Source organism: Prinia subflava, chromosome Z (genome assembly GCF_021018805.1).
Source record: "Prinia subflava isolate CZ2003 ecotype Zambia chromosome Z, Cam_Psub_1.2, whole genome shotgun sequence".
Classification (NCBI taxonomy): Eukaryota; Metazoa; Chordata; class Aves; order Passeriformes; family Cisticolidae; genus Prinia; species Prinia subflava.
Genome location: NC_086283.1, coordinates 6,549,565 through 6,564,535, shown reverse-complemented (window position 1 = coordinate 6,564,535; position 14,971 = coordinate 6,549,565). Strand labels below are relative to the sequence as shown.

The window sequence follows — 14,971 nt, the reverse complement described above, 5'->3', positions numbered from 1 at the left end:
AGTGGGTTTGTCCCTCAAATATAAGACCTGTTGTTGTGGGAATTACTTTGCTGTTGAAGCTCTGGTTAGCTTGGTGGCAAGCAGCTAGGAACCTTTTAGCTACATTTGGTACTATGTCTACTGCTTAGAGAAAGTCCTTAGCAATAAGAAAGGCATTTGGAAACCCTGTACTGGCATCTACTAAGTTCCACCACTGCTACAAAGCATAACTGGGTTTGGATTAGAATCTAAACGATCTCAGGAAATGGTAAGAGCATGGCAGTGGTGTGGCTTGGCTAGATGAAGAGATATTCCTCCTCTCACTGCACCCACCAGCCACAGTCAAGCTTAGCCTCTGTCTACAAATGACTGCATCACATTAGATGTTTTAGCTTCTTTGCCTCCTGCATTGATGTGACAGCGCTCCCTAGGAAAGACAACCTTTTACTATTATTAGTGAGAGCCTTGACCCTGAAACTCCTCTTGTCAGCCCCTTAAGGACGCACAGGAAAATGGTGCCATGCTGCTGTCCTCTGTGAAGACAAGGCAATCGAACATGTTTAAGCTCCTTGAAAGAAAACCTACCCATACACAGATGCCGTGGCCTATAAAAAGAACTACAAAAATCCATCTGAGATATAATGAAAACATGAATTAGTGACTTGGTATCCTTCTGTGAATCCTGGCCTCAGCTTTGCTGCTTTCTAAGGATGCCAGCATGACACCTTCGATAGACTCTAAAAATTCAATGAATGACCCCACTTTATATTTAAAGTGTCACAAATATAAAACTGGCAATTCAGGTTTGATGGGTTTTGTAGACTTTTAACCCAAATAAATATTCAGAAATACAGGACTGACTGTCACTTTGATTGTGTAAGTGAAACAGCAATGCTTTCCTTGGGCTCTTATGGGACTGAAGAAGGACCTTCTGTGTAGCTTCCTAACAGCAGGTTCCTGTTACCACAGAGCAATGTGGGACTGCTCTCCCACGATCTCAGTACATAACCAGTCTGGGTAAACACACTTAATTAAAGTGTAGAAAACAAAACAAAACAAATCTTCAATGACTGAAACAAGTCAACAAACCTGCTAGGGACCAAAAAACCACACCAGCCCAGCAACCCCAGTATCTCAAACTGATTTCTCAGCAAAAGATTTCAGGAGATGACGTTTTCACAGTGGTTTCCAAGTGAAAAGGAAGATTTACTGTCATTGCTCCTACTGAAGTTTTCAGTGACAAAATGTTCAAAACTAGTCAATGCTTTCAGAGGGAAATAAAGCTGCTTTTTTCCTCATAAATCCTGCTGGCTGCCAGAGTTGACACAAAACTCACTCTTGACTGGGCTCCAGAATGCTCAGCAATCTCAGCAGGGTGGTGTAATTGTTTTGTTTACTTATAAGCGTAGCAAGTTTCCTACCATAGCAGCTACCACAATTAAATGATCTTGGCAAATGCCAGGGCATACAGGATACATTCTGAAGAAGGACCATGTGATTGCCTGGCAGGCAATTTCCTTTTCTTTTAAAGCCCAAAACACATCTTTTCAGCCTCTGCTAAGTGTTACTATTTCTGAGGGTATTTGAAGCAGGTAAAATGGTAGGACTGCTAAAAGGGAGATAAACAAGGACTTTAGAAAAGAGCCTCACACTGACCTTGAGGCAGAATACTGAGGGCTCTCCAGGCAGATTTTTCCTCCTCAGTACAACCACTCATGGCAGACAAATATATTACTTATAATTTCTGTACGGTACTGTAGAAGTCAGAGCATTTTAGCATCCCAGAAAGCCAAAGAGGAAGTATTTTGAAATGTAGGAAGCATTTTCCTGGATCCATAGTAAGTCTACAGTCCTCTAAATGTACCTGAATTGACCTTTGAAGAAAGGTGGAATGCCTTTCAGACCAAGCGTATATAAATGCAACACCTAGTTATGATAGGAGCCAGAAAAAAAACCCCCACCCAAATCCAAGTTACTTGAAAAGTTTACAGCATTTCAAGTAGTGCTTGCTGAGACAGTCAGTAAGGCTGTGACCAGTGGCCCCAAAAAGGACATTGGTGCTGAAGCACCAGGTAATGGATGTTCCAATGAACACTTCTGTAAGCCTTTGTCTGACATTTTAATAAATTCTTTGTCACTCCTCCTGCTTTCAAGGAAGTCAAGGGGTTTTGTATGGGATTGCATGTTGCTCTGAAAGCTACAAAGGTTTCATGCTGTGTCTCACTGCAAACATTTAGGGCTGCTTTTCCTCCTTCCCTATTTCACTCTTCTGCACACTACTCAGCACCTCAGGAGAGCAAAGCAAAGTCATATAATTTTCATAATCAACTGATGCCCACGGCAAATCCAGCAGGTTAGATGCACAGTGTTTCTGTGCAGGCCAAACATCTCACACACCCCCTCCACTCTGCTGTCTCTTTCCCTAACACACGGAGGGAGAGCTCTGCAGTGCTTGGGGAACCCTTGTCCCTGAATGGTGCTATTTGAGTTGATGGAGAAAAGCAGATGGAGGAGTTGTGAATCCCTCTCTTAACTGTACCCTTCTGGCCAATGCTTCTCATCTGCACAAGCAGAGCTCTCCTCGAGTGCCTGCCCTGAGGTGGTCTCTGAGGCAGATTCCTCCTGGCAGCCTGTAGCTTCAAAACATTGAGTCCACATTTTTGTATCACCCAGCATCACTCAGCAGCTCATGCTGGCCATGAGTTAGCTATTTCGTATGATTATGATGGGAAACTCCAACCAGCAAGTAAAGAATCTGTTGATTTCAAAGTCCATCTAGGCAGTGTAGTCTAAATCCATGCTATTCATTGATCAGTGCATTGATCACTTGTGAGTTTGGAAGATTAGCTAGTGAAATTGCTTTAAAACCCCACACTGTGAATGTCAGCCACATCTCAAAATAATTTGAGTTTTAAATTCAACCTAGACATCTCATGTAAAGGAGAGCTCCAAAATCATGCTTCCCCACCTCAGACTGAGAATTAAACTAGAAGTGCTTTGTGTAAGCCAGCTGGTTCCTAGTGTCCTAGGAACATTGAATAAGAAAGCACAATCAGAATTGGGATCCCGCTGGCTACAAACAATTTTAGAAACCGATCCAAAAACAAAATGCCATCTAGGAACCAATTCAACAGCTGCTGAGAGTCAGCCATTTCTGGAACAAAGAATGACAATTGCTTACAGAACCTTAAAGCAAAATATGTTGGACACACAGCCAGAAATACAGCACCAAGTGCAATCAAATGAAAATTACAAATTTCCACAGTATTAGAACTTGCTCTCAAAGTTATCCAGACCACTAAAAGTTTTGTCTACTTTGAGATATTCTTTGATGTATTAATGATTAAAACCAAGCCAAATTAAAATTCTTTTGTTAAAATGTCCTAGCTATTAGAAATACAATTTATTTTCCCCTGCCAGAGTTTTGGAACATTTCAAGGTGATACAAATTTGGAGAACAAAAGGAAAAGCCATGAAAAAAGCCAAACTTCTCTATTCCTGCTTTATTTCACTCTCTAGAGTCTCGGCAAAAACTATTTCCATTGTGTGAAAAGTAATGAACCATTCACACTGCTCAGTAGGCAGATATGTTTTATGTAGTTGTGAAGTAATATAATCAGTAATTATTATATTGATATTAGAAGATACAAGTGTATCTTGTATAAAGAGCAGTGTTTGATAACAGTTTGTGGGTAGTCTATATGTTGTTCAGTGAGCTCTAACTTACAGTCCCAGCAGTCCCTGATATGAAGGATAGTCCTCAGGTCACCTGGGTACTATTACTACTAATTTGTTTCAGAAGTCATGTGTTTGTAATGGCTATTTTTATAAGCATTTTTTAATTAATTAGTTTATCTTCAGCCTCATTAAAAATTAACATATTAAGCATATAAAGTGGAGTTCAGGTTGGTCAATTTTACTTCTGATTTCAACAACTACCAACAATCTGAACATGACATTCCCCATACTAAATATGGAGTCAACACAGGACTGAGAGATGTGCATCACTGAAAAACAGCCTTTCCCTGTGGAGCCACCTTTTTGCTACAGTCACAAGCAATTTGTGGCGGAATACTCAGAAGTCAGCTCCTGATATCAGTTACAGTGGTCTAATTTACCTGTCATCAAAACAGTGACTTTTTTTTTTACCTCACTATAATAGAGATCAGAGTCCTGACTAAATATTCCATATATACACACCACATACACATAATACTACTAGTACATGAGAACAAGACTAACATCTTAATGTGTTTATTTCCATTTGTAGCTTGCATGGTGAATGCGTTGCAATGATAAGCACTTTTTGTCATGTCCTCCTTTATTTTCACCTTTGTTGTTCAAGAGGTATATTGACTTCTCCCCTCTTCAAATGCTCTATGACCTGGTAAGTCAAAGGGGATCATTCCAATGTTAAGGAGTGGATCAGGACACAGCCCTGAATAGCAGAAGTAAAGAAATGCCCCTTCTGTGTGAGCCTGTTGTTGCACCAGCAGTGCTGGTGTATGTGAAGAACCCCAAATCTCTTCAGGGCCTGACGTCAAAGGCAGGTGGTGTGAAGAAGTGCCTACCTGAAGACGGCGAGGCTCAAGGACCAGAGCACTAGAGGCTTCCTCAGTTCAAATTTTGCTCGTTTGTTCATTAGGTGCCGACCACCAAATATAAAGGCAGCATACAGAGCTGAAAACAGGAATGATTTCTTCCTGCAAAACAAAACAAAAAAAACACCTGTCAAATGTTTAATTAGTATTAGATACAGAGCAGAGTCATACATGGACATCACTGCTAAGGGTTTGTGTGCTTCCTTGAAAGGAAACTTTTGGAGACGTTTCTGCATCCCAGCTGAGCTTATCATTTCTGTATGAAACTACATGCCTGCACACACTCACGGCTGGGTGCAGGCAAAACTGACCCCGGGGAAGTTCTGGAAAACTTCCAAATGTGGCTCCCATTCTTTGCCAGTTTCATAATATTGAACTTCTGTGAGGAATAGAATAGATATTGCAGAGCCCAGACACACTTCTACAGGCAAAATATGGCTGGTGCTTGAACCAGCTGATCACATTTTGTGCCTCATTCATCTTTTTCATCCAAATTTTTGTTTCCTGCAGGAAACGTGGCAATTTTGTTTCCCATTGTTTACCCTAAAAAGGCAAAGATCATGAGCACTGCAACACACCATGATGAGCCTCACAAGAAGCAGAGAGTCAGCAGGAGAGGTCAATAGCCCCATTACGCAGCAGGACCATGCTAGTTGGCATTGCCCTGTGGCATTGCCCTGCCCGTGAGTGCTGGTTCAGGAAATCCAGTGCATTTGCTGAAAAGTCAAGCAGGGCTCTCTTACAGAACTTCAATTATACTCTCCAAATTGCAAATTTTATTTTTAAAACTGCCTGATAGTAGTCCAGCTCAGCAATAATCACCAAATATTTGAACTCTGCTACTATAACTCATTGTAAATCAGCCATTAGAGGTCAAAAATAGACTCAACCTGAGATTCCTTCCCACACAGCACAGTATTACACTGAACTAAGGCTTAATGATGTACACCATTAATGTTGGCCTAACTGGAAGGGTTTCTATTCAAGAATAGAATTTTCTTTACATAATTTATCATTACATTCACAAATACAGGGTGGACCATGGTTTTGAACCAGGAGGTTCTGGTTCCTATTGTATGCCAAGAAAGAATGGCAAATATGCTCAAGAAAGATAACTACTTCATTAACGTGACAGAAAAGACAGCGGCAGGCTACGAGACCTTTATTTCCTTCTGACACCAGAATCCTGAGGGCCGCAGTGTCAGACAGCCTATGATCAGGGCATGGCACAGTGCCCAGGCTTCCCAGTGGGAAAGAGGCTCACCCATACTGAAGCGTTCGGACTTTTCACAGGATTTTCAGCTGGATGTTTAAATGACAGTATGTTGCTTCACCTCAAGACAAAGACAAGTATGCACTGTGGTGTCACTACTGGTACCAAGCAGATGCCACCTCTGGGCTCTTCCATTGTGACTGGCCAGCTGAGGTTACCCTGTGGCAAGGAATCTGCCCAGCACAGCACAGTCCTGAGGGCCAAGCAGTGTGGCACAGCACAGCACCTGCCTGCTCTCCTCAAGGCCGCTGGTAACGAATGGATCATGAGACCCTTGATGGCCAAGGGTCTTCCTGGAAGGTTCAGAAAAACTAAGAAAAACTGCAGCACATCAGACTGGAAATACAAGGAAAGCACATGCAACCTTCAATCAGGATAAATTAACTGAATTTTATGTAAGTTTGAAAGCTAAGTAGAAACTATCTCCAGAGAGACAGATGCGTATCAGGATGCATTCTGCAGCATGCCATTTTCTGCCCACTGAGAAACTCTGTTTCTACTGATGTAGTTATAGCTCTGTGTTGTAAAATGCAGGTAATTGCATGAAAACACACTTAATACTCTGAGAACTGAGGACCCATTCCCTGTAATCCACCAGGTGAGCTTTAGTATCCATGCTAGCAAAAGCCCCAGGAAGACCAGGATGGCCATAGAGCCAGAACCCTCTCACCTGCATTGACATGGTGTAATTGCCATGGCAATGGTTATCATGACCAGGTTTTGAAAAACACGAAGCCTTGGCCCTTATTCATATAATACAGAAAAAGGCATTTATTTTTACTTCACTGGTCACAGAAGGGACAGACTCACCAATCTGAAAACATGACTGCACTTTAACTTGGCTGGAGATCAGTAAATATTTGTTAACCAGTTTGGGTAATGATGAACCACCTCAAGCTTGCTCATACTGAAACACCTAACTGTTTATACAAGATTTATGGATTAAAAGATAGAAGCAGTCTCTTAGTGTGAGTCTGGACTGCATTCCCATCTCCTCCCTCTGCAGCCTTTTCAGCAGCAGTGTGAAGTGCAGCCCACTGCCACCCTGGGCATGGGTGAGGTCTGTCCTGCACTGATGAATGCATGGATCTCCACAGCAACTGAGAGCAGTGCAGGATGACATCCCAAGTAGTGCATGGGAAAGGTCTGCAACGCCAGCCTGCAATATCCAGCACAGGCTATGCAGGCTGGCACAGGAGGACATCAGGATTCAAGAGCAGTAGCTTGAGATGCTTTGCAGGAAGGCAAGCTAGAAACAGTTCATTTCCAGATCAAATACAGCCAAGATTTCAAAGTAATGGTTCAACTTCAGTTCCAGTTCAAGACAAAAAAAGCAGTCTGAATGAGTTAGCAGTTCAGGTATATGTTCTGTCTGTCTCCACTTCTTGAGCCAGCCAATCTATATATTTACATCAAATAACATTTCATTTTGCATGCTATTACTGAAACTATCTTTTGTGAGTTCGATCAATTTGTTGAGGTCAATAGTTACAGTAATTAGAACAGATAAATTTTAGGTCATTTTAGAGCTTTGAAATGAGTATAGCATTATTTACAATGATGGTAAATGGTACTCCCAGAGTATGCAGCTTTGTATCAGCAGTGGCAGACATGGCAAGGTTTGATTAGACACATGATGTAAACTGCAGAGAACAGCTGTAAGCAGTTTCAGACAAGAAGGGACTCAGTAGTATTATCTCCCATCAGTGGTAAGCATAATACTGAACAATGATTAGGCTGATCTTGAAATCATCCACTGTTTTGATACCTACTACGATTTGCATTCAAAGGACTTGGAATTTGCCCCATTCTTTCAGCCTAACAATGGTTAAAAGAACTGGGCAGGCCAGGTGATAGAGTTACAGGGGAGTTGCAGAGGTATGTACTCTTAAGATAATCTGATAAACTCCATTACACTGGTATTAACCAGTTTTGTTATGATGGATTTTCCCAAAGGTTCATACTACTGTCAGGTCCTGGGCTAATGACACAAAGCAATGGCAATCTGACAGAATTCCATTAGGTCTGGTATGATTTTAGCCAAAGAAGAGTAGTATTGAACAAGCATTCTGAAAGACAGAGGTTTGGAGATGTTCTGGAGCAATGTAACTTTGCAATACTATTACACGAAGAGAAACTAAATAGAGCAGAATGATGACAAAAAAAATTAACCTTGAAACTAAAAAAAAAAAAATAATAAAAAATAATAATAATAAAAAAAATCCCTCAAAGTAATTCCATAACAGACTTGCATCCAATAACTTAAATGTTAGCACACTCATATGTTTGTCTTCAATTTTGTTCTGCATGGTAACACAGTAGACATAAAGACAGGGCTGCCAAATCCTCCACATTTTTTCTGGCATTTCTGTTTCTCACAGTTGTCTCCCACCTTCCTACATTTTCAGATTTCAGGGACTAAGTACTATCTCTACTGAATACAACTCCATGTTCCTATGACAAAAGTTGCCAGCTCTTTCCCCCTTTATACATTTCTACAGAATCTATCAAAAACTACATTTGGGCTTATTACAAGAGAGGGAGGCAAGAAGGACTATGAAGATGTGAGACAGATCTTCCAGGAGATGGCTCTGTCATGAGGCAAAGGGAGAGGAAGAAGATGGGAGACAAGATGGGAGAAAGAGAAGTGAAAGGACGAACAGTAAGCGTGGCAGCAAATGATGGGAGCTGGCAGCCATGAGGTGGACATAGAGGTAGGACAGCATGGAAAGCAAGGAGGCTTGAAGTCCTTTCTGTGCTGGAACCCCTGGAAGGAAGCTTCCTGCATCCATGGACACACCTGTGCAGGTGGAGGAACAGAGGAACAGAGGGCAGGAAAGAAGAAAAGTATGAGAAGAGGGAGGCAGAAACTGAGGATGATAAAGGAAGACAGGAACAAAGCTTCTCCTCATTTCCAGGCAGGGAATCCCATGCAGGAAAGCCCACTCAGACACCATGGAGTGACAAGAAGTCAGCCACCCAAGCCTCAGACAAGAAAACACACAACACTGGGAAGGGGCAGCAAATAATCCAAAGAGGAAAGCAAACATAAACAAATGGCTAAGGATTAAGGAATCCTGACTTCCTCAGATGCACTTATTTATAAAATACTGAAAATATAAGAATTGCTCCAGTATTCTAAAATTAGGGGCCAAAGCCTGAGGGTAAGCCTCATGTGCAGCAGTGTGCAGCAGACACTCCCCCTGTCTCTGATGCAAAGTGAAACAGCCCTGAATATTGCAGTACTGCTGAAGGAGGTGCTTTCGAGCCCAGATGCACTGTTGCCATTTTTCCCCCTGAAAACAGCAGACTGAGTCATTATTGTAGAGTTCTCTGATGTTAATGAGTAAACTGAAACAGCTATATATATGTGTGTGTTACAAAATTGACTATTTCCATAGAAATGCCCAAAGGACAACCTTATCCCAGATAGTTTAACTATCTTTTATCATGTAATACAGGATTATCTGCATAACAGCATTCAGTAGGGGAGTAGTAAAGTGGTGTTAGCCCCCTTTCTAGACTCTATAGTATTTTTTAAGCTTTTTAAAATTGAGACATATTTACTTTGCACATTCAAAGCTCAATTTTAAATTCACTACCACTTCTTCATCTGTTGTAAAGGAAGCACAACAGTTAAAAAAACCCCACTGCAGCTGCCAAAGCAGAGTGTTGCTGGAAAGTAAACAGGCAGTTTCAGGTTCCTGACGTTTTTCTCTTGGTCTTCTTCATCACCATTTCACCGATGTAAAAAAAAACTACATTTACTCAAAAAAAGAAAAAAAAAGAAAAAAAAAAAAAAGAAAAAAAAGAAAAAAAAAAAAAAAAAAAGAATGTTTGGCTTTATGAAATATAAGGGAATTTTCCTACTGCTTTGTCCCTGCTTTTAACAGAAAATAAGAACAAACACTTGTGTTTATAACTGAAACTGCTAACTTGAGAGTCTAGCTCAAATGCTTTAATCTGAATCCATGTGAAACATGTGAATCACACACCATGTCCACACATCAGCCAGCAGGGTTGGTAGCCTTGGCAAAGTTACTTTCTCTCTGCTGCTTATTTAAAAATCACACATTCTGTATAAAAAAGAGTGTGAAAATGCTTCTCATTCTCTCAGTGCTTCTACCTCAGAAATACTGTCAATGCAAACCTTTCTCTCTCTTCACTGATATAATTTTGACAGAACCAGCAAGAAGAGATCCAATGTGTGGATATGCCAGATCTGCGTATGAAAATATAACCTGTACTCCTGGCTTAGATTTGAGTTCCTGCAGCTGCTTCCCATTGACCATAACAGCCTTCATCATAGAGAGAGAAGGATACACAGAAGAGGAAGACCTGTCTGATACATGCATGCCAGCAGAGTCTGATTTATTCCTACAGCTCAATATCCTTTGACATTTATATTTAGCACAGCAATGATGACAGTCACACACACGTAGGTGATTCACTGATGATGGCGTTTGACGTAAAAGCTATCAGACAGTAAACACAGACGATCTCCCACCAACCATCTGATCCCTTGATTTCTAAAGCCTGCGTCTCAAAAGGCCATTCAGCCTCCTCGTGACAGGTACTGTTGGAGGCACAAGTGCTTCCCCCAAGGCTGGAGCAACTCTCCAGGCACCTCTCTTCTGTCTGAGAGCAAGAGAAGAGGAGTCAGGGCCCTGGGAACACATATGGGCCAGGGACTGTTATTCCCCGACATGTGCCTTCTCTCTGGGGTGCTGTTCCCATCACCCAATTCATGTCACTACTGCCCGACAGTACTTGTGTCACTGCCCTGACCCCTTAAGCCACAAGAAGGAAAAAAACATGGGGCTGGGAGGCTGCCAGGAGGCTGCTGGGGGAGCTGTCCCAAGCACAACGTTGCTGTAAAGGATGGAAGGTGAGCAAGACTCGTGTGTGCACTCTTACTCTATGAGTGCTAGTGGCTGAGCTGAGGGGCAGCCTGAAGCCCAGGTCCTCCGCTGCCCAGGTCGGAGTGCCAAAGGTGAGAACTGCAGGTGCAGCAACCTCTGAAGAGCAGAGCAACTACTTTTTGTGGTATATCACCAGCTCACAGACTGCTCTGGTCTAGTGGAGATAGCCCCAGTTCACTACCAGCAAATCTGTATGAGCAGTGTCCCAAGGGAGCAAGAGGCTGTGCCCACCTGAGCCTCTGGCCACACTGCATTCAGTCAGACCCAGGGGCAGGAAACCACTCCTGCACTGGCAGGGCAGCCAACAGCCCTAAAATTACAGAGAGGAGAAACAAGGGCACGGAAGTGTGGGGGCATGGGAGAAGGTGGCTCATGTCCTGCACCTCCCTGATGGTTGCATCTGTTTCATTGAAACATTTGCCAGTAATTTGTAATACTCATGTTTGTAAAACATACATGTTACAGAGTATTAGCCACACACTTAAAATTGTGGGTAGCTAGGGACAAAAAGAGCAGCAAACTTTTCTTGTTTTCTCTGTGAGTGGGAAAATATAAGAAAAGCATAAGGGTGAGAAAGCAAAGTTAAAATTCAGGAACAACTTTGTAGTTGTTGTTGTTGTGGGGTTTTGGGGTTTTTTTGTGGTTTTTTGGGGTTTTTTTTTTTTGTTTGTTTGTTTGTTTTGTTTTGTTTTTTTGTTTGGGTTTTTTTTTTTTCCAGATAGAAGGGGCAAATGCAGCTCTGAAGCTGCATATAGGCTTGATGGAACAAACCTTAAACCTGTAAAAAACTCCTAAGTTAGAATCCCAAATATAACCCATGTCACAAGAGAAAAGAACCTCTCATATAGAAAGCACTTCAGACAAAGATCCCCAAACAAGTTACAAAACTTTGGTTTTGAAACCAAGTTGCCAAAATTAACAGTGAAGGAAAATCAGCTTAATCTCTGGCTCTGCCCCCAGACTTCCTCCACTTACACTTTGAATGGGGACGCACCCAGCGGAGATGGCAGGTGAGTGTGCCTGCCATGACAACAGCCACCCCTGAAGTTTTCACCTGGCACAGACAGCAGCGGAAGTTGCAGCCCAGTGGGCTGCGTGACTGGGGTGTGCCACAGCATGCCCTCCTACCCAGCTGGCATCCCAAGTGACACGGTTCAGCCTGTCAAAGCCTGAGTCACCCGATCCTCAGTGCCACCGCACATCCCAAGGATGGGCCACATCCCAGGGATGGCATCTGATCCCACTGTTAGGGACACTGATCATACGTAACAACCATTTCTGCACAACTCCCTCCAAGATTTACAGTGCCAGTGCTAAGAATTGAATGTAGCCTCACAGGAAACATGATGACCACACCTGTCCCTGTTAAGAGCTTTTACAGAAGCTCAGTATAGTCAGAGAAACTCCTTGACCGGGGAGCCTCTGCTAAATCCACTGATATCACTCTGACAACATATATAGTTCTTAAGACTAAGATTTGGGCTTATAACAGGTGACAAATCAGGGTGACCCAATTCCCCTTGGACCCACCACAGGTTTTTCCAGGCTTTGCTGAGACTTTCAGGCAGTTGGTGGAGAGATGGCAGAAAGGAGAGAAGCTAATGTAGGTCATAGGCACTGCAGTTCTGATGAAAAGCTACAGTACTTTCACTTTTAATTTCATCAATGTAAATGTAAACCTCCGGCCTCCACAGTAAGGAGCTGGAGCTAGTAAACACAACTGCAAGTGAACTTGGGGACTACTAACCTACATCCTTCCCAGCTGAAGTCATTTTGTTTGTTCTTACCTCTCACCTGAAAGCAGTTAATGAAGATGCTAATAGTGGTATGTCATACAGACATAGCATGAAAACAACTAGATCTCCAAACTGCCTTACTCCTTTGATCTGCTTCATCTGATCAAATTAACCAATGGTTATGACATTTCATAATTTTATATTTAAAGGAGTACATCAACGTAAGTCCTTCAGATCCAGGAAGATCTCTGAAGAAACTCAAAATGTTGTTTATATAGGCAAGTGCTGCTTTTAAAAACTGGTTAGCAGATAGATATTTGTTTATTAAACAGGACAAAACACAACTCAAGTAACAGATCAATAAGAATACTTCACTGAAGCTGCCTTTGCCTGTGCACCTGCAGAAAGCCTCAGCACCACAGTGGCAAGCTCAGGTCCCTCTATCACAGCAAAAGCAGTTTGTAAATATTTTGGGAAAGTGTCTGCTAGATCTCAAAACATGTTTAAGTAAAAATAAAAGCAGTCATTCAAGATGAAACACGGAAAATGGCGGGGTTGCAAGCAGTGTGTTGTTTTTCCGTCTAACTGCCCTAAAAGACATTCCAGCAGACATTACGACCTCAGAAAATGATGTTGCTACAACTGCCAGTGGATTGCAAAACACAAACAAATAAAAACTGTTCTGATTTGCCTGAGAGCGCTCTCGGCCAAAACAGGCATGCACGACTTTCCTACAGAGCAGAGTGCAATGTTAGAAACAGGACAGCAAAAAATAATGCACAAATAAGACCTTACAGCCAGGGTTTGTTGGTCACCTTATAGAAGCACCACCACAAAACTTTTTCAGTGCTGGAAAACATAGAATTATCCTGGAGGAAACCAAACTAAGGGGATGCCTGAAAAGCATAATAATTTAAAATACTGTCCTGGGTGGGGTTAATACTGGCCAGGACAGGGTAAATTTTGCAGTAGACAGGAGGGGGCATGGTTAGGACCCAGAGATCTGTACCATCACATTGTCACTGCTGAGGCTGGAGGTTAAGGGGTTAAGGGAGTCTCTTCTGGGGAGAAGGGATTCCTTTTGGTCAAGTGGCATGGAAGGGGGGCTGTCCAGTCCCGTTGCTGCTACTGTTTGTTTTCTCATCCCATTGCTCTTTCCAGTAATCTGTTCTTATCTCAACCCATGGTGCCTCCAATTCTCCTCTGCAGCAGAGGAGTGGCCAGGAGGGGAGTGAGTAAAAGGAGCATGGGTTTTAGTGGGAATTCTAAATTGTAACATACCATTCCTAAACCGCGTCAGATATCCACTTACCTCCTCTTCCCCACCTAAAGACCTAAAACCATATACATGGATGAGAGCAAGCCAGGAATATCATCTGGTGGCCTAGCTTTGATTAAGAGGGGATACTGGTACCAGTGATACTGCAGTAATGGAACTGCATTGTAATGGAAAAGTGGAATAAAATATCTTGCCTACAGACTTTTTGAACGTACAGGCAATCTGTGGAAGAGAAGGGAGCAAATGGAATTTAAAAAAAGGACATTTTGTTGGAGAAGCAAATGAAAGAATATCTTCCAGCATCCCCTACTGAAGAAGAATCAGGTCACCTTGAGAACAACTGCCTGCTCTGACTGGTCCTGACTGCTCTGACTGGTCCCATAGTACTTTCTGATGCATGATGTCAAGGACTGCTGGATGTATCTAATAGAATCTTCAAGGACATGTGACCTTTGTCTATGGGTGAGAGAGCCACTGACAAATGATGCTAATGGACATGCTGCAATGAGTCCAGACCTAACTCTTGACCAACAGGAAACTAGCAAAACCCAGACAAAAAATGGAGAACTAAGAGTTTCTTGCTTTTCATTCCCAGTGGAGGCTTCAATACCCAGAATAATCTGCTAATAAATTTCCAGGCAGTTTCAACCTGTCACAATTCCCATGTGATTGACCGTGACCTATAGCTTCTCCATTAAATTCAGAATTGTTTTACCTGAAATCAGTCAAGGCAGTATCATTAAAACAGACATTTTCATATGCAAAGGTAGAGGCAAACTGGCCTGAATCCAACTGAAAGTCTTTAAGGAGTATATTAAACATGATGAGAAATACTATAAGCAATACAACAGTGGAGGTAATTTTCTAATTACTGTCATAATTTTCAGGATCTGAGGTGGACAAAATTTAAGAAGCAGGATGACATTCCTAAACCTTCAGTGGAATAAATGGGACAGAGGAATGTAGCAAAAGCTGTACAATCACCAACACCCGTTCCTTAACTAAATATCACAGCCCGGCTGTTTAATGGCCATTTCCTGCAGAAATCCCACTTGCAGTCCTGAACAAGTCTGAAACAATAGGCATAAACCAGCAGGAGTGGCACAAAGCAGTACAAAGTACACGGCATTAATGTAGCTAATCTCTGTTCTGTTAGCAATATGGTTGTGACAGCTTGTTCT

General features: G+C 42.2%; 1 protein-coding gene across 1 annotated transcript in view; it reads right to left on the bottom strand.

Moving 5' to 3' along the window:
- ELOVL6 (ELOVL fatty acid elongase 6) overlaps positions 1 to 14,971 on the bottom strand; it is a 79,647-nt gene that overhangs the window by 24,677 nt on the left and 39,999 nt on the right. Inside the window, exon 2 of the mRNA XM_063421962.1 lies at positions 4,551 to 4,682. Within this exon, the coding sequence (XP_063278032.1) occupies positions 4,551 to 4,682 (132 nt within the window). The remainder of the gene's footprint in view (positions 1 to 4,550; positions 4,683 to 14,971) is intronic.